This window comes from Microtus pennsylvanicus, chromosome 9, assembly GCF_037038515.1.
Source record: "Microtus pennsylvanicus isolate mMicPen1 chromosome 9, mMicPen1.hap1, whole genome shotgun sequence".
NCBI classification, from domain to species: domain Eukaryota; kingdom Metazoa; phylum Chordata; class Mammalia; order Rodentia; family Cricetidae; genus Microtus; species Microtus pennsylvanicus.
This window is the reverse complement of record NC_134587.1, coordinates 7,348,913-7,368,694: the sequence shown is the minus strand read 5'-3', so window position 1 is coordinate 7,368,694 and position 19,782 is coordinate 7,348,913. Positions and strand designations below refer to the sequence as shown.

General features: G+C 43.5%; 1 protein-coding gene across 1 annotated transcript in view; it reads right to left on the bottom strand.

Moving 5' to 3' along the window:
• Pde11a (phosphodiesterase 11A) overlaps nucleotides 1-19,782 on the bottom strand; it is a 262,795-nt gene that overhangs the window by 169,125 nt on the left and 73,888 nt on the right. The window contains exon 3 of the mRNA XM_075984824.1: nucleotides 3,605-3,694. Within this exon, the coding sequence (XP_075840939.1) occupies nucleotides 3,605-3,694 (90 nt within the window). The remainder of the gene's footprint in view (nucleotides 1-3,604; nucleotides 3,695-19,782) is intronic.

Below are 19,782 nucleotides of genomic sequence, written 5' to 3'. Positions count from 1 at the left end.
CTGTCTGTCTGACCTTTCACAAAGGGACTCCATGAATCCACAGGTTCAAATTTATTCATCGGGGTGTTGATTGCCAGTCCAGGGGCACGACTAATTTTGAAACTTGGGAATTAATATTATTTGTCCTGAAATAATTTGAAACAAAATTTCTTCTCTGTCTCTCTTGAGGTTAAAACACACACACACAGACACACACACACACACACACAATTGAATGAGCTAAGTGATCTGCTAAGTGGCGCCACTGAAAGGACCGAAGTTCCTGGGGGAGTGTTCTGAAGAAAGACCCTGCCTTGCCTGTGAATAAGACCAAAGCAAAGAGAAACACTAAGAAGCAAATCCTATGCTCACTGAAGCCAGTCTCCTTGGCATTAGACAGCAAATCTGCTGTGTGAGGTTACTGTGGGCTAATTTCATGTTCAAAGACATTTAATGGGGGACAATTCTTACCCAGGGAAGGACACACAATTGGTTATCTAATCCCAAATAGCCCTGAAAACAGACATACAAGTAACATTATGCAGACCGAGCAGGCTGTGTTTATGTATTTAGGAATGCGTTTGTGTGTGTGTGTGTGTGTGTGTGTGTGTGTGTGTGGTATGTATGTATGTATGTATAAACATATATGCATGCTACTACAATTAGTGAAAAATAGAGGCCATGAATTTGAAAGAGAGTAAACAGGGGTGTATGGGAGAGTTAGGTGGGAGGAAATAGGAGGGGAAGATGATCTAATTACAATCTCAAAAAATAAGAGAAATAATTTCTTCAAAGAGAGACAATTGTCTGAGAAATCACAAGCGAGTCCCCTGCTATTAAGGGGGAAACATCATTGCCTTGATTACTCAGCTCATCTTTTCCGATGGATGATATTAACTGAACAATTATTTAACTTTTCAATTTGTTATGATTGCACGGAGAGCCTCTGGGACCTCTGCGCACGAACATTTCTCTCAGAGGAGGAACCAATGCCCCTGGAGTCTTACACTGATAAATCGCATGACCGTAATTTTATTCCTTCTAATTAAAAATGGCTGCTTTGCTAACGAATGGTAAAAGTTTTACAAATCTCCAAACGCTAGCTCCAGAAGAGGAGGAAGAGAGAGGAAGCCTAGGTTGACCAATTAGCTGGACCGGCTGTCTAAACAGTTCCCAGGTGGGATGTGCCCTGCCTCCTAACTGTCTCTTCTGTGTAGGAAATAGCTGGGAACTCCTCCTTCCTGTTGGTCTACACCCGAGCTGACTCTTGGCTCTTCCTCTCTCCTGGCCACACATCCTTCCTCTCTCGATTCCTTAGCAAGTCTCCTGACTTTGTATAATCCCATCCCTAATATCATACTTCCTCAAATTTAGGTCCTTAATTCAAGTATTTGCTGCCCATGAGCTTGTATATAAGCCCCAAGTCCCTTTCTCCGTCCCCCACATCAGCAAGCCCTGCACCCGTCACCACTGATTTGCAGGGAGTCTCACTTCTGACTGACCTAATGCCAGCTACCTTTACTCTTGACGTCAGTAGAGTCTTGTAACTGCTCTCCCTCCTTCAGATCCCTTCTCATTAGTCCATTCTTCTCAGCCCTTCACTGTTTTCAAGGAAGCCAAGTTGTTTTTCTTTTTTAAACGAATTGGAATCAGCTCAAAATCTCCTACTGGCTTTCCACCACACTTAAAGTCAACAGTGCCTGAAATGCCCATAGGGTCTTTCTACCCCCGGGCCCTGTTCACCTCCTTATCCTCATTTGCTTGCTCTTCATCCCCTCCTTCTCTCTCTCTCTATTCTCCCGATTCACAACACAGGACCACTGCACCTGATGTGTCCGTGGTCTGTGCACTCTGCCCAGGTCTTCACGTGATCTCTCGTTTCATTCCACTTTGGCTGTCTCCTTATAGACACCTTTCCTCACCCTCAAATATAAATGGACTGTTCAATCTACCCCATCCACAGCAAGGTCTAGCCCTTTCTTCCACTTTATGTTTCTATCTGGCACTGTGTAGTTTTTGTCTTTATTTTTTCTATTATCTATTGTTCCCACTAGAATAATAAGTTATGTCAGGACATAACAGGACAGGGTCTCTTGAGAACCACACAATACACAGTCGTTGAAGGAGTAAGTGAACTGTGCCATACACAGGCGTGGAAAGACTGTCTCAGTCTGACAGGAAGGTTCCCTTAAGGAATTCATAGTGCAGCTGTAGAGGAGGGTTATCATCAAATATTATAATAATGTGATGGGTACCCACACTAGAGCAAGGAGGGTTATCATCAAATATTATAATAATGTGATGGGTACCCACACTAGAGCAAGGAGGGTTATCATCAAATATTATAATAATGTGATGGGTACCCACACTAGAGCAAGGAAAACACGCAAGTCAAGAAAAGAAGATGAGCTGGGTCCTGAAGACTAGACGAGGCAGTTGGAAGGGAGAGCTGCCATTGGAGACAGCGGGGAGTGTGGGTAGAAATGGGGCACAGTGGGACAAGCGGGTTGTTTTCTGGAGGTCGTGGAAGCACATTGCTGGAGCAGCAGCTGAAGGGAAGACGTGAACAAGGCGGGGTTCTGAGGATGAAAAGGAGGCCCAGTTAGAAGCAGGGTTGCTCTGCCCAAGGAAGAGGGCTGTGCAGTCAGACTGCTCATTCATCTGCTTCCTATGAAACAGTCGTGATCATAATTCCTAGTAAATAAGCTATAATCAATGGATTGGCTGAGGATTTAATCCTTTTTCTAAAAAACGGTTTCTTAGAGAGTATAGTTCTAGACTGCAACAGTGATCTTCACATATTTAAATGTAGAGTGAACTTAATATACTTTAATCTCTAGGTGATAATTTAATGCTCTCTGAGCTTCCGAGTGCATTTTACTACTCGAGTCTAGGATTCCTGGAGGTGTGCAAGATCACTGCCTCTGGTGCTGCTTGATAATCCTCTAACATGGTGCTTGTGTGAACACGGCGCTTGTGTGAACACGGCGCTTGTGTGAACACAGCGCTTGTGTGAACACGGTGCTTGTGTGAACATGGCGCTTGTGTGAACACGGCGCTTGTGTGAACACGGTGCTTGTGTGAACACGGTGCTTGTGTGAACACGGCGCTTGTGTGAACACGGCGCTTGTGTGAACACGGTGCTTGTGTGAACATGGCGCTTGTGTGAACACGGTGCTTGTGTGAACACGGCGCTTGTGTGGTTGTCCTGCACACCTTGCGCTGCTCATCCAGAAAACCTTTCAAACAAATTCTGCAAGGAGATTGCAGCACACCATGCTCCTTGAAGGAACTAGTGTGTAAAATGGCAAAGGCTGCCATTTCGAAGCTCCAAGCTCCAAGGCTATGCTGCCACCACATAGGACAGATGTGAGACCAGTTTCCTTTTTAAAAGAAACCAGCTCTATTGTCCAGAAGCAGCAATAACAGAGAAATTGCATTTACTTTTATCTACAACTTGCATACTGTATAAAGAGGCCTTCTGCCCTGGCATTGTGGGATTGTACCAACAAGAATGGTTTCTGGACTATAGGGTGACCATCTGCTGCTTTTGAAAGATGGGGTGACTCACAGAGGCTGCGAAGACAGTGAGCTTGAGCATGGTCAGCAAGGGCCCCTTACTCACCCTGCTTCTTTCGTATTCTTTCCTCGAGGCAGCAAAGAGCTGAGCATTCGATATGGCAATTCCACAAAAGGGAAGGTACATCTGCATAACCTGGGGGCACAGAAAGCAATAAGAACATTAGAGCGTCCACCCCAACCCAGTGCCCACAGCTCCTGCCCCCGCAGCACTTTCCTTTCAGTCAAATGAACCGGCATGGGGTTGGTAGGGCCACCCTCTCTGCTTCAGGGGCACATTTTTCAGAGTTAGCTCTAAGGCCGTGTAAATCAGTCTTTAGCTGGGGAATTCACATCTCTGAAAACATAAAGTGGGTGGAGCAAAAGATCCCAAGAAGAACTAGGTCTTGCTCTAGGAATTCCAACCATCGGTAGCCTTTAAGATGCCAGCCTACTTGGGCATGGTCTCTTATACTGTAAATGCAGCTGTAAGGCACTCACTCTCTTGCTTCCAGCTGCTAGACTCTGTTCCTCTTCCCTGTTCATGCAGAGGACTGTTATCTAGGACAGTGATCTGTAAGTCTCCCCTAAATAAATAACCCTCTATTATTCATAATTCTGAACTAGTGTGGGGTTATTTTATGACTTCTGCCTCCAAGGTCTGATATATCTTATGTTCCACCTTTGAAAAACAAGAAGAGAACTGGAATATGCCCCTGGAATTTAAAATTTGTATTCACATTCATACTTATAAAGGTAGGCAGAACATGAGCGAATCCCTGTGTACTGATATGTCCACAAAAGGAATCTTGGCAAGGCCCGCCGGCTACCAGACTTAATCGTGCCTATTAGGATGGGCCTAGTAGGAGTTTAGGGACTAAAGGCCTAGTACTCTTGTGTAAGAGATATCTGTGTGGATCCACTACCAGGTAGATAAGATTGGACAAGAATACAAACTGCGTGGCTCTGCAGCAACTGTCTGAGGAAACGCTCGGAGCCCCGGAGAGAAAACACCTCCTTTGGGAAGAACTGGAATACCCAGAAATGCCTGACTTAGGGAAAGTCTTTCTCGACAGGAGGTCAAAGTCTGAGGGCTTTTTTTCTGTACACCACTCCCATCACTATGCCCTGTGAAGAGGCACAGAGGCAGGCAGAGCAGTTCTGGCAGTGACCAGTAGGGGCGGTGCATTGCTCACTGTGGAGACCATGCCCACAGGAGCTCACAAGAGGCACCTGTGGGCCACCCAGGTGCCTGGAGCAAAGAGCGATTTTGGGAAGATAAAGGATAAAGCACAAATCCCATTCTTTATCATTTATTACCTTGCTTCTACCACCTAGCTACAGACCTCTGACCTGGAGGAATTTTGAAGCTCTATGGCATTGTTACAGCTATAACCTCATTCTTAAAGAAGCAAGAGAAATAATAGAAGGGGAACCAAGAAGCACAAAACCCAACACGCTTATTTTTCCAATCTCTCAGGATAAATTCCATCAGCGAGTCTTTGAGTTGTATCCCAGAACAAATGCTATTTCTGCTTCTCCTTTTTCTCATTTCTTGCTCTTCCTCCTCATGCTTTAATAAGTTTGCTTGTAAACCTCATGGTCCACACAAAGCTTCCCTCCAGCACTCTGTGCCTTCTGCCAGAATGGGACCACATTCAACATCAGCTCTACACTGGGCAGGTTTCCTTGTAATTTCCTGTTGGGGGCGGGCATATTTTGTCTGTTTGTTCTTCCTGCTATGGAGGTGGTGGCTATTATGATGACAGAGAGGAGGATCTATGGGTCACTGTTGTGAGCACACTGGGTCAGAAGCATAGGTCAACACGGTTGTGCTTTTCTTGAGTCAGAATTTACAGGCAAGTTGTTCCAGTGACTGCACCTGCAGAGCGTCCAACTTCCCTTGATGAGCCTGGAGAAGGCAAGCACAGGCTTTTTATTCCAATCTTAATTACTAATATGAACTTTCAGACCATATATTACAGATTGCATGTGGGTGTGTGTGTATGTTACAAAAGATTCAAAAGGCAGGGGTTTTGAGGTGCTTTAAAGAACCCCCCTCTCCCAGAAGCCAAAATGGGAAACTGATAATGATCTAAGAATCTTTGTATTGATAAAGAACTCTGTGGAAGAAGCCAGAAGCTGCTGTAGCTGCTGGCGGCAGAGTCAGAATTTAGCTGGGCTGTTGAAATGACCGAAAATGACGGGCAGGACCAGGTCAGGCAGACTGACGTGTGGCCAGGCTAGGAAGCTGATCAAGAGGTCGGGCAGACCCCAGTTTGAGGGGGCCTTGTTGACAGTGTGACTGAGTTAAGCTGAAGCTCTGGTGACAGCTGGGAGTTGTACCAAGATGACGGGGGACTGGGGGTGCTTACCCTTGCAGTGATGGGGTCTACCTCTTTAAGGGGTCCAGGTGAGGGAGGTACACTCCTTCCTTGGTCTGCTATACCTGCTGAGTTCTTGGGCTTGGTTTTGCTGATACAATTTTAATATAACATGGATTCCCACATTCTCAATTCACCACAATGAACTTATAGGGTAGCTCTCTTTAACTCCAGAAATAAGTCACGTGACAGTCTCTGATTCATGGGTGGTATCAGGCAGACGGTCCCATTCATATCTCCAACCAAGTGCAGGGGCATCCTTCATCTTCAAGATGGTGTCAAAGACTGCTTATAAAATGGAGTCTCTCAGGGCAAGACACTGTTTTGTACAATATAGACAAACTGAAAAGCCAGTCTTATGTAGTATGGTGTGATGTATAAGTCACAACCTGACCTCAACAATTTATGTATCCAATTCTCCATCACTTATTTTGATTATGTTTGGTGTGTAAGTCTAGCAAACAGGAAGCAGAAGCAGTCTGATGAATTTATGAACTATTCTCTAAAGCCTTTCTTCACTTGGTTTGTGATATCAATTATTGAACTTTTTCTACCAGGCTTTATGTGTAATTAAAACATCTGGAATTTAAAATTTTTTACATTAATTATATTTTACATGTATGAGTGTTTGCCTATCGGTATGTCGATATATCACGTGCAATCTTAATGCCCAGGGAGGTCAGAAGAAAGGTGTCAGATCCCTGTAGTTACAGGTGGTTGTGAGTCATCATATAGGTGCTGGAAATTGAACCCTGGGCCCCCCGGAAGAGCATCCATTGCTCTGCACTGCTGAGCCATCTCTCTGGCCCCTAAGAGAATCTGAGTTTTAAGTCACGGTGTTTTTATTCTTTTTGTGGATTTTCTGTATGAAACTTAACAAGCCACTTAAGTGCTGTAAATCTACTTCCTTATCTGTAAGACACCAAGTTTATGGTAGCTTTTAGTGTTTTGCGGCTCAAATGATTAGAAATATCAGTGAGCCGTAATGTTATGCTTGCTGGAAGTGACACAGAATTCAATGAACACGCTTGTACCTTACTCAGGAAATGTCATTGGTAGTGGAAACTGACAGAGATGCAGCCCTTTCATCAGGGAAGGGGCATGATGCAGGGTGGTAGGCACGGTGTGCAGGCTTCTCTAAGAACGGCATCTCTTTGACCTTCGCAAGGATGCGCTCAACGGTGGCACTTTTTAAAAAGAGCTAAGGTTTGGGAGCTCCCAGCAGGCTATTGGGAGATAATTCTTCCCGGGTCTCTCCTCCTCCCCGCCCCACCCCCTCTCCCGTCAGCACATTTTCCAGAGGCACCGCTCGGTCAAGGATGCTTTGGCAATGAAAGCCCTTCGAAGGTAGAGACACTGTCTCCTCCCTAATAAAAAGCAGAATTATTTGCTATCCAATATAATAAAGATGATTTCTCCCCCTGGACAGAGGTCGATTTGGGGAGCCTTCTGTAATGCGATATGTCCCAAGTGCAGTTATAGCGTGAGGGACCAGCACAAACGCTAGAGCTCGGCTTCTTTCTCTTCCTGTGAGTAATAAACGATTCTCTGCCATTGATCCAGGAGTCTTGCATACCTTGCAGGACCCATGAGACTGTGGCCCACTGACTTGCTAACTTGCAGGTGGACTAGAGTCAGACTTTTTAATGATCACCAAGGTCACCTTGATGGTAGATGGTGGGGCTAAATTTCATTTTTAATTCAGTCACCTTGACCCTGGAAAATCTGCCCTCTTCTCTTCCACAGGGTCTTGCCTCTCAAAGAAATATGCATTTTTCCCATCTCCAGCGCATGGCCTGGTTAACTGCAGTATGACTGACGGGTGCTGAGAGTAGAAGGGGATTGGATGTTTAAGTGTCAAGAGGGGCTGCAGAAGCGCAGGAGGTTCTGGTAGAAGAGAAGTAAGCGAATTCTAGTGATAACCAGCCCTCAGGTGATCTGCTGAGCTGATGGATTAAAGCCAGTCCCAACCAAGGAATAAATCACACCGGTCAGCATAAGACTGGCTAAAGAGGCCAGGATGGAATCCTATGAAGATAAAGAATCCAGCTTTGTAAGAGCTGACCAGCAGGCCCAGGGTCAACCTCAGGTGATGGTTTAAAGGTTAGCTCACACTTCTCTGGATAGAGGAAGAGGAACTGGGAAAGCAATGAGGGGGCCGCTGGTGAAGCCCTAAAGGGGAGGCACAATGTTGCGGGGGCACAGCACTGGTTGTAAGTCGGGAGCCTGTCAAAACAGAGCCGGCGGGTGAGGAGCCTGTGGTGTAGAAAGTGGGTTGGACCCTGGGAACAAGACTACTTTGTCTCTTCTCCCAGTGCCAGAAAGCTTGAGGACCACCCAAGGGCCATGGCCAATTAGTGGCGAATCTCTCCGTTCACTTCTGTTGCTGTTGAGCCTAATCAACCAAAAATATTAAAATTTCAAGGAATTCTTCCGTTTACTGTAAGGTGTGTGTGTGTGTTTGTGTGTGTGTGTGTGTGTGTTGTGTACTCTACTTTCCATAAAACACTTAGGTCACTTTGGCAGGATGAGTTCTTCAATCCATACCACCGTGTTTTAGAAAGTCCCTCCCAATCTAGTTCTGGCAGATGAATGACATTATCACAACCCCAGGAAAAGCTGCTCCATGATTTCCCATCTGAAACGCCTAACACACATCACTTTCATGGGATGTGTTTAGATAATTATACCCCCCCCCCATGTGTCAGTATAACTCAAATTCGGCAGAGGTCAATGACAACATCCTGCTAATATAAACCAGTTATGAAACATTTATCACAACATTTTGAATGTCAAAAGATCCCTGGCTGCCTTCTTTTGCTGACTCTAATTTATCAAGTCAATGCTCCCGTCTAAACAGCCAAACAAAAGCTAGCTGCAAAACCAACATCCTTCCTCACTGTACTTTCCGTATGTACTCACGATTATATGTATCTGGGCATGCATGTTTGTGGAGGCCTGAGCTCATGTCAGGAGTCTTCCTCAATTGCTTTGATCCTTTTTCATCGGAGCAGTTTCTCAACTGGACCCAGAGCTCACTGGGTCTAGCTAGCCAGCGGCCTTCAGGGATCTCTTGTTTTTGTCTCTGAAGTCTGGGATTGCAGGTTGCCACATTTCCCTGACACTTGAGTTCTAGAGATTCGAACTCGGGTTCTCACATGTTTATGGCAAGTGTTTTATCCCCTGAGCCATCTCTCAGCCCCCTGTCTTTATGTTTTTATCTTTCTTGAAGAAAATCTATAAGAATAGCCTCTAAATTTGGTAGTAAATGTTTTGGTTCTCTTTGTACAAATACCTTAGACAGGTATACAATTATGTTTATTATTGCTTTCTCTTACTATTTAGAAGGTATTTTACCTTATCGAGTCCTCTTGACACTAATAAGAAAAATACCAGCGGTCATTCTAATTCCCTGAAGATATTTTGCCTTTGTCTATTGTTTCTCTTACACAGTTACGCAATTGGTAGCCATTTGTAGTTTTTGAGGTTCAATCAAAGGTGTAATTGAATCATGTAAAACAACGAATTGACAATTTACAGTCTACAGCTTGTGATAATTTTCAGTTTCATACTGATGTAGGTGAAATACATACTAGAGCCTAGCAAGATGGCTTGGTGGGTAAAACCACTTGCCTGGAAATCCTGCCGACCTGAGTTTCTGTCCATGTAATTTACATGGGTCCATGTAAAGATGAAAGGAGGGAACTGATTTGTCCTTTCGCCACATAAACACTGCTGTATGAACACCACACACATAGCACAGACAGAGAAACATATATGTATGTATGTATATGTATATGTGTGTGTGTATATATATATATAACACAAATAATTTCAAAATTTAAACCACACACATTAATTAAAGCTACCTTGACTTTTGAGTCTCTCTCAGGCCAGCTATATTTTATACAATACTCTCTGTGATGCTGGGCTATAACAAAGAGCAGCAGCTTCCAGTCATCCCCAGGAATGAAGGGATTAACAGTCAACCTTCTATAATATACTATGCTGCTAAGAAGATGTCTGAGAAGACAGGTGTATTAAAAGCATTTGTGATTTAGGATATTTTCTAGTTATAATAACTATCAAGACATAACCAAAATATGCATTGTGGGAACATCTGTACATTGGCCAATAAGTACTGTGGATGGTGACAATATTATACTTTTGTGAGTCTGCTTGGGTTCTTCATTAGCACTGGGAATATTCTACACAGTGGCAAACATTGGTATGGCAATCCAGGACTCCAGCTGCACTATGGATACCCAGCATGAGAGACGACTCTGGATTCCTGTTTCTGCTTTTGTTTTTGAGACAGAGATGCAAAGCTCATGTTAGCCTGGAACTCACTGTATAGCTGAGGATACCCTTGAACCCCTGTTTCTCGTTTCTCCACCTCCTGGGTGCTAGAATTACAAGCATGTTAATTAATTTTCACATCCTTGCTGTGGAATATTATTTAAACTACGCAAAGACGTGTTACATTTGTTTATGCTGCATTTGTTTGTGTAAAGATGTGTTGCGTTTGTTTCACTTTGCTAAGTGAACTAATTGGTCTAATAAAAAAGCTGAGCAGCCAATAGCTTGGCAGGAGAGGGATAGGCAGGGCTGGTGGGTATAAAGAAAAAATCGGAGGAGAAATCTAGGTTTAAGAGAGAAGAAGAGAACAAGGGAGAAATAGAAGGACACAGCCAGGGCCAGAAACCAGGTAGCCACCAGTCAGACAGACAGACAGACAGAGAAGCAGTGAAAGTAGGAAGGAAAGGAAGAAAGAAGGGAGGAAGGGAGGGAGGGAGGAAAGAAGGAAGAAAGGTAAGTATGTAGATATGTAAAAAGCCTGGCAGCAAACATAGACAATGAGAAACAGATTTAAGTAAGAGCTAAGAAAAGGTCAAACATTTTATAACTAATAAGTCTCCCTGTCATGATTTTGGGAGCTGGTTGCTGGCCCAAAAGAAAAGCCCTGTTACACATCCTCCCATTTGACCTGGTTTTCTGCTATACTGGGATCAAATCTTGGACTTCCTGATGGTAAGTCAGCACTCGAACATCTGGGTTCCCAGCCAGCTTTGGAGGGTTTCTCAATAAATGATACAAACACAGCATAATTTTTGAAAAGAGAGAATAAGGGAAACACGGAAACAATGTGGTAACAGCAGAAGAAACTATCATTTCAATCCCAAAGCAAGACAAACAGAACAAACAAAAGCAGAAAGCCCAAACCCAACAGCAACGCTGTACTTTAATCTGCTCTTCTTGAAGTCCCTCCTTTTCCTTATTAACAAAAAGAGAATCTCGATTTGGCCTTCACCGTCCAGTTTCTGAATGCCAAAAGGTCCAACGAGCTTTAATGATGGGGATGCTAATGAGTCTGTACACCCTTGTGTGGCACTTTCCCGCTTGACAGCACTTTGTGGACACCGGCTGATTAATCTTTACTGCATCCCACTCAGAGAGGGAGAGAAGCTGAAAGTCATTAAACACTGTAAAAAGTCACATCCGCCCCGGAAGCTCATGAAGATATCATTAATAGGCATGCAATCTGAGCACAGAGCCTTCCATTGGTGTGCCAGGGAGAGACAGGAGCAGCCAGGCCTTTCAGATCAGCAAAGCACAGGAGGAGGCTACTGAAGCCTCCTGATCTGGTTTGGTCCAATTATCTATCATCAGAGAGTGGTGGAGGTCCACGCTGGGGATTTCCTGGGGTTCCAGGGCTACACATTGATGGACCTCATTCTTGAGGGGCAAAACAGCTTGGAAACTGTGTCACTGTCCTTTGTTTGGATCCTGAAAATTATGCTGCCTTCTTTCTCCCTCCTGCCCCAGCAGACACTGGGAGGCAAAGCTTCATGGAGTCCCAACCCAATCTTTCAGAAGTGGGGATGTTTTAAGAGAGTTTTCGTATATTAAACAGACTCTTCAAACCTAGTATGTTTTTTTTTTAAAAAAAATAGCATATGGGAAATGCAACATTTACATCACTTTCATGAAATAGAACATGTTCCAGTTTTTAAGTCTGGAATGCTGAGGGGCTGGGGAGATGGCTCATTGGTTAGGGGCACTAGCTGCTCTTCTAGAGGACCTGGGTTCAGTTCCCAGAACCTACACGGCAACTCACAACTATCTGGATGTCTATTTCCAGGGGATCTGATACCTCCTTCTGGTCCCTTCAGGGACTACATGCATGTGGTGTGCAGACCGACGTGCAGACAAAATACCCATACACATAAAAAAATGGAATATTGAAAGTTAATGAAAGAAAAAAGGAGTTTAGAGCTTTCTAAAAAAATAAACCAATACAGATGTTCTCATTTCCTGTCCTGCATTTGAGTGCAGCTTGGTTTTTTAAATGAACTATCAAGCATATAGCATCTCATTTGGGCAGTTTTATAAAGATGAGTAGAATCAGACCATAACTGATTCACGCTAATCTTGGAAATTCAAACATCACTTCAAAGGAGCCTGCTTCCTTCACCTCAGTCTCTGTAGAATATCTCAGGGGTGGAGAGACTTTGACATTTTTCTATCACAAACCAGTTCTTGTGGACTTTCTTACAAACAGCTTTGGACATCTGGACAGCTATTATGTTGAGCATAGTCCCACGGTAGAAAGTTTAAGGATAAAGAAATATGTAGATCTAAAAACACTTTAATTATTATTATTTTTTAATTTTTGTTTCATTTTATGTATTTGAGTATTTTGCCTGTATGTACATCTGTGTGCCACATGTGTGTCTAGTGCCTGCAATGGCCAGAAGGGGGCATCAGATTCCTTGGAACTGGAGTTACAGAGGGTGGGGAGCTGCCCTGTGGTTACTGGGAATCAAACTCAGATCCTCCGCAAGAGCCTCTAGGGCTCTTAACTACTGAGTCATCTCTCCAGCCCCCTGCCTAAAAATATCTTAATATCTGGAGCTAAATGGTCTTCCAGAAAAAGAATCTACCAATTTGCACTCCCACAAACAGTAATTAGAATACTCATTTACCCCACTCTTTCAACCGTGCGTCTCATTTTTAAGAAAATCTTGTCTGACAACTACAATCAATATTCATTTCGCCTTAGCTAACATTTGCTTGATTACCACCGAGATCACACACGCTACATCCTTGGCTGTCTATCTAATTTTTAACCTGATATTATCACCTCTTTCATTTATTTTTAACTGGCCCTTCATCCCTTGCTCATGCTTAGCAGATCGTCATGGTGCTCCCAGATGAATAACAACTTTCCAGGTTTCAAAATCACGAAGGCTTACCGGAGAGTCATCTGTTGCCATCTGCGAATGCAGCCCCAAAGGTCTGACAGCTGCACTTGCTTTGTCTAAGACGAGTAAAGGTGTTGGTTTGGGGATCTTAGCCCCCTCCCCCTGCCTAAAGAAGTCCTCATAAAGACAAGCTACCTGTGCAGCTCTGTCAAGGTTATTTTTATAAGCAGTTTCACCTACATATTTTATCCATCTATTTTCATAACTTACAGCTCCTTTAACAAATTGGTCTGAGGTACAGTTTGGTCCAGGTATTTTTAGATTCTAGCTATAAAAGTCATGAACCCCCCCCACACACACACATATGCACAAACACACTTCCCAAGCACAGTTGCAAATGCAGGAAGCTGCACTAGACAGTAAGAAATAATATACTTTTAAACTAAAATCCTCTGATATCCAGCAAAAATATTTGTATGAATTTTCCTAAATCTTTTTTTAAAGATGTGTTTTTTATTTATGTGTGTGTATGCAGGAATGTGTGTGATTGCATAGGTTGATGTGCATCACTTGTGTGCAGGAGCCCCCGTGGATCGGAAGGTGTTCGATCCCCTGAGACTGAAGTTACAGGTGACTGTCAGCTGCTCTGCGGGTACTGGGAACTTAACTCTTCCTATATAAGAGCAATAATATCTTATAAGCACTGAGTCCTCTTTCCAGCCCCTAATTTTTCTAAATATTTGGCATCATGTTTGTTTTATTTTTGCACGTGACCATGATTTTTTAAAAGTATTTTTCTATAGATACTCAGAAAAGTAACTCTGGGGCTGGAGAGTGGCTCAGAGGTTGAGAACACTTCTTGCTCTTCCAGAGAACCTGGATTCAGTCCCCAGCATCCACGGGCAGAAACAACAGCTTGTTCATCTCTGTGTCCTTCTGCCTTTTGGCCCAAGAAGGGCACTCCTGTGTGTTGCTACATTGTGTCTTCAAGACTCCGTGTGCAAGTGAACATGGTCTCAGTGGTCCTGTCCTAAGCAAAGGAACGAAATGTATTTGCCCGCATGATGAGAGAGAATACTTCAGCCAGTCCTGGAGGAGAGCTTGAACATTCTCAGTTCTCATCTGCCTATTATCCAGCTGCCCTCCATGTGGGCTTTACTTTCAAGCACCTCTGAGGCTATAGAGAACTTTACTCAAAATACAATTTTAGAAGTGTGGAAAGAACTCCTTGAAAAAAAAAAAAAGATTGTACCTTACTTCCATAGGCTCAAACTGGGATAAATGGGCAATTAAAAATCAGTTCTCTGGTTGACCGGGACAGAGTCATGGGTCCATCACTGAATTTGGGATAGACACAATGAATACTTGGATTGGCTGAGAATAGAGTTCTCCAGAGGAAAACCAAGATGCTGAGTTTCCCAAACGAAAGTATCCGCAGATCCTGCACTGTTTAAGACAACCGCCCTCATTCCCTGCACACAATTTCCAGCGTCACTTTGCTTCTTTGAAATTTTCTTAATTTCCTAGGCTCTTAAGGGCAAGAAGATGCTTCTATCCGCCCAGAACAACCCTAGCACACAGTTGTTGCTTATGCTATCTACATTAAACACAGAAAGGGCTTCATGTCAAATGGCACCTTCTAGAAACTAGAAGAATGTCCTACAAGAATCCACCATTGACTAGGAAAGAAACACAGGCATCGCTTGAGTCTAAAGTGTAATTTATTATTTAGTAGTAGAGGCAACTTTTGCTTGCCTAGAGAAATATCTGTATGTTTTTTCCTTCATACATTACTTTAGGTCCTGTGAGACAAAAGTTCAGAATGGGGCCCACACTTTAAATTCTTGTCCTCACGCACTGTGGTCAATATAATGATCTATTTCTTTAAACTATACTTAGAACTTACATTTAATATCATAGAATCTATGTCCATGATTCTGACCCAAGCCAACACTATAGAAATGCTGACTTCCCAGTAGAGGTTTTCCTGAGCTAAAAGCAATGTTGTCTGTAGTGTTCTTCAAAAATAGACGATTTCTTATAACACTTGCACGCCTGCCCCAGGGCTTCTCTGCCCACTGTGAGAGTTAGCCAAGGCTGCGGCTCAAGGAGTCTACAAAATCCATCTGTGTGGAGAGCGGACTCCTTGATGCCAGACTCAATATTTTATTTGTTTTTCTATTCTTCTCAAACAGGACGTCATCCCTGACGTGATGTTTCTTAAGAAATAATCCTTGAGTTACTGGGCAGTCACACACACACACACCTCCAGGATTTTGTTTCTTCACACTCTATCTGGTGGTAGATGGTCTCTTGGGAGGGACCCATTAGCGGGAAGGGTGTGCTGACAGCTTCCCGTCACACATAGATCCCGGAAGCTTAGGGTGCAGACTGAGATGGACAAAGGACCAGGTTTTAGTTTTTACCGTTTGTTTCTCTTTGCTTCGAGAAAGAATAACAAAGCAGCAAAGGAGACCCCTTACTGCCCATCAGTGTAGCAGCCCAAATTGACAGCATCTGTTATTGCAAGCGCTACACTTGCAAATCACGTTAGACTCAATTCTGATGTCAGCTTCTTAAATGCTTTGGGTTAACTTCACATGTGTGTTTTGTTTTTCCATTTTCTGGGCATGGGGTGGGGGAGGAAATCCTTGATTTACCATCTGTGCTTCTACTAAAGAAATTTTAAAAGTTGAAAAAAAATGCACGCGTTCTGTCCTTCATGATTTTATGATAGTGTAAGAAAATTTCATAGAAAAATGATAGGTTTTGATTTTCTTGTCTATCTTCTTACTGAGAACAAACTCAACATCTAGCAGAATGAATTTACAACTTCGCCAATAGTGGGTTCTGGTCTTACTGTTGTGTAGTTCAGTATCTCCACTCACATTATGGTTCAGTGGTAGTCAAGGGAGCAAGAGGCAGCTGGAGTTACTGAGGGCCAGGAATGCTGGGCGATGAGGCAAGGAGCCCACAGACAGGAGTCCGGGCACCTTCTAGCTAGCTTGAGATTTGGCCATTTAAAGGCTAAGATTCATTCTTAAAAATGTTCCAAAAGTAAAAAAAAATTAATATTTTCTATTACTTTTGTTGGTTTTATTAATTATAGAAATCTAGTAAGGTAGTAGGAAATATCTTGTTTATATTCATTTAGGTTTTACATATGATTTTTCCTTCTTTCTTTCACTTAGATTTTGTTTTCTTTTGTAGTTTCTTGTGGTTTGGTTTTTTGTGGATTTTTTTTCCCATTCCAGTCTCAATACTCACCTATTTTAGCCCGTCTAATAAAATTTCTACCTACTATGTAGACATGAATACCCTGGCAATTTGAGATTCTCATTCTATAAGATCTAATTAACTACCAGTTGTAGCTCCAGGAAAATCTCCTCACTGGTCTCCAGAGCCTCCTCCCTTGCCCCCCCCCACAGTTTCTCCCACCCCTCACTCCACAGACCTGACCATGCGCTCCCCAGTGCCTGCAGGTCAGGCCCTCTTGGCTCTTCACAATCTGGCCTGACAGGAACTGCACCATGCCTTCCGCCAGCCCTCACATACCTAGCTCTGACATCTACCGAGGGGAACACCACTTCAGACGATAACTCATTTCCTTTTAATTGTTTTACTTCATTTGAGTTATTTAAGACAGGCTTATAAAGCCATTATAGTTCGGGTTGGCCTCAAAGTTTCTGTCCCCTACTTCCTTAGCCTCCTGTGTGCTGGGGTTGCAGGCATGCGCTGCACAGCTGGCTCTAAGTAGGCACTTTTCAGGAGGCATTGCCGTGACAGATAGCTGGACTTCATAGGCCAGACTTAGCATCTGAAATAGTTTCTCTGTCTTAGTTATTCCACCGCTATTTTAGAAAACTCTGTCTTCATGTAACCCTCCTTGTCTTTTCATTCAAAATAGAAAATACTCCATATACACCAATATCTAACAATAATACCAGCACTTATCCGTTAGAATGGGAAGGTGCTGAAAACACAGCTCTTAAATTCTACAGGGATGAAGAGATGGCTCCCTTAGTAATGTATTTAGGGACTTGAGTTCAATTCCCAGCATTCATGTAAAAGACTCCTGATACAGCGGTGTGCAAATAGAATCCTAGGGCTGAGGAGGTAGGGATAAAAGGACCCCTGGATCTTGCTGGCCAGCCAGTTAATGAGTCCTAGCATCAGACACCTGCCTCAAAAATTAAAATGGAGAATAATTGAGGAAGACAAGAGGTTGCTTCCACACACACATGCAGGCAGATGCACCTGCATCCCCACCCCCACTCCCACACATAGAGAAACAAGACCCTCATCATCCTGAGGAGTGGTGAGCTACTAGTCACATCCTCTGAGGTGAAACTGCTCTCAGTCAGCATCCTGTCTGCACAGAAATGTCCCAGAAGAACGTTCTCCGTAGTTCTGTGCTGGACTGTATTGGAACGCCGGTAACGGGACAGTACGATTTGGTATTCCAGTCTTTGCCTTGCTCTCTCCACCATCACTGATTTTGCTAAAGCAGGGGGGTGTCCTGTGTCTCCGAGTTCTGATTTCAATACCGCAGCACCGCCTTCTCCACGTATTCTTACAGTGGATCTCAGAGAGTGTGAGAGAGAGGAGACCGCCTCTAGAAAATCTCATCTGATGAATACTTACAAAGAGACATGACGGGCCCCTGACAGAATGTGAAGATCGTGTTTCTGTGATTCTAATAATAAACCAGAGACTGTAATCAGCGCTCACTAGCCCCAGATCCTGTGTCAGATCCGATCCCGCCTTCTCGCTGAAACTGAAGAATTAACTCTGGTCAAAACAATGGAATAGTCTAGAAATACATCTTGAATTACAGCTTTAATTTTTATGCTTCTCTTAATGAAGGCATGGGAGAGATAGTTCTGTCACTCCACATCCGTGTGGACAGAAGGAAAGAAAGCGCTGTCAAATGCAAATGTACAGGAGACCTGCAGAGAAACCTGAGCTTTGCAGAGGGGGAGACTGCAAACACAGGCTAGGCAACCCCCTCTGTGAGGCCTTCCAGCCTGGGTCTCTCATCTCCCATCTCCTGCCCTTGCACTGAATGCCCACGACTGGCCTCCATCTCTACAAGAGCAGAAAGCTCATTCCGGAGGATCTCGTTTCCAAATGTGAGTCTCCACTGTTCTTCCCACAGGAGAGTGCACTCTCGGAAACCTGACAGCCAGGTTTGAAGAGATCACATTTTGATTGGCCGAAAATCTCCATCACTAAAAAAGGCCAAGGACACCAATTAGATGCCAGTAAGTCAGGGCATAATAAGTGCTTTCCCCTGAGAAGCGAAGACGGCTACACACTGCTTGAAATAATGGCCAATGTAAAGAATGTGTCTGATTCTAAGAACTGTTCCAACCTTGCTATTTCTTGCCTTTCTTGACTTTGGACATATCTGTGCTTGACTTTTCTGAGCTTCTTTTTGCTTAGTCTCATTAGGTTATTCTGGGGGTGTCTGTAGGAAAGTGTGGGTGTAAAGAGAAAGAGTTAACTCTGTAACAACAAAGTCCATCTGGTATTAACAAAATACAAACGTTAATGACTAACCTTGTAATAGTGACAATTGTATTACTGCTACATTGTAATATATTGTATCTCTATGTACTAACTAATGTAGTGCTAACAATAACGACTTCATGATGTAAAGTATTACAAAGCCTTCCTCTCCTCTCCGGTAAGGCTCAACACAGAGAACTCCATGTTCATTTTCTTTCAGTCAGGAATCCAAAGGCAATGCTCAGATTTATAAATAGGTAACTGCTGTTGGAACAGGCATCCTACCCCTGTACACGATGTTTACTTACTAAACCGGAGCTCTAAGATAAACCCAGTGATAACAGACAGAGCACAGTCCTCGACAAGGGTGCATCCCTTCTTGCAAGTTTGATGACTAAGCCGAGACAGCTCGCTTTGTCAGTGTCTCTGTATGATTTTGCAGTTAATACATTAGGTTTCCCACTGCTCAATTTAAAAACGTATTCTTTGAGGTTTAAATTGATCAGTTAATTATGAACAACTCAGTAGCTATCTCTCAGAATCATTTTGCATTTGTGCTATTAGTCACAAAATGACTAGTGTTCTTGAAGATAATTTTCCTGGCATATTTGTGAAGCTACGGATTTCATTTCCCAAGTTCCATCAGTGCAGACAGTAGGCAACGCACACAGGCTTGGAAAAGGAAGAGGACCGCAGTCAAGCAGGCAAGTGTGTACTAGCCGCTACAAAATGTAATCAATGGCCACATCCAATACCTAGTAGCACACACACTAAAAGAAAACAAAGACAGGTAAAGCTTTGTGTGGATCTCAGTATTCATTCGGGGCAAGCCCAGGTCTAAAGCAGAAGCAAAAATCATTGAAAAGAAGAAAACTGGATAATTGCCAAACTCTGAGGCTTAATCTCCCACCCCACCCCCTTTCCTTGCAAGCAAAATAAGATAATAGAAAAAGCCGAGTGACTGCCCACAAGTATTCCAGGGCACTGTAAAGGAGACTTAGCTAAGGACAAGTGTCTGGCGGAGCCACCAACTAAGGCAAGGCCAGAGTCATTTTGAGAGCTCTCAACAAAACCCAAAGTTCTGGGCCCTCAGATTAGCCTGATCTGAATCCCAAGGAGAACCCGCAAACCTGCTAGAATCCCTA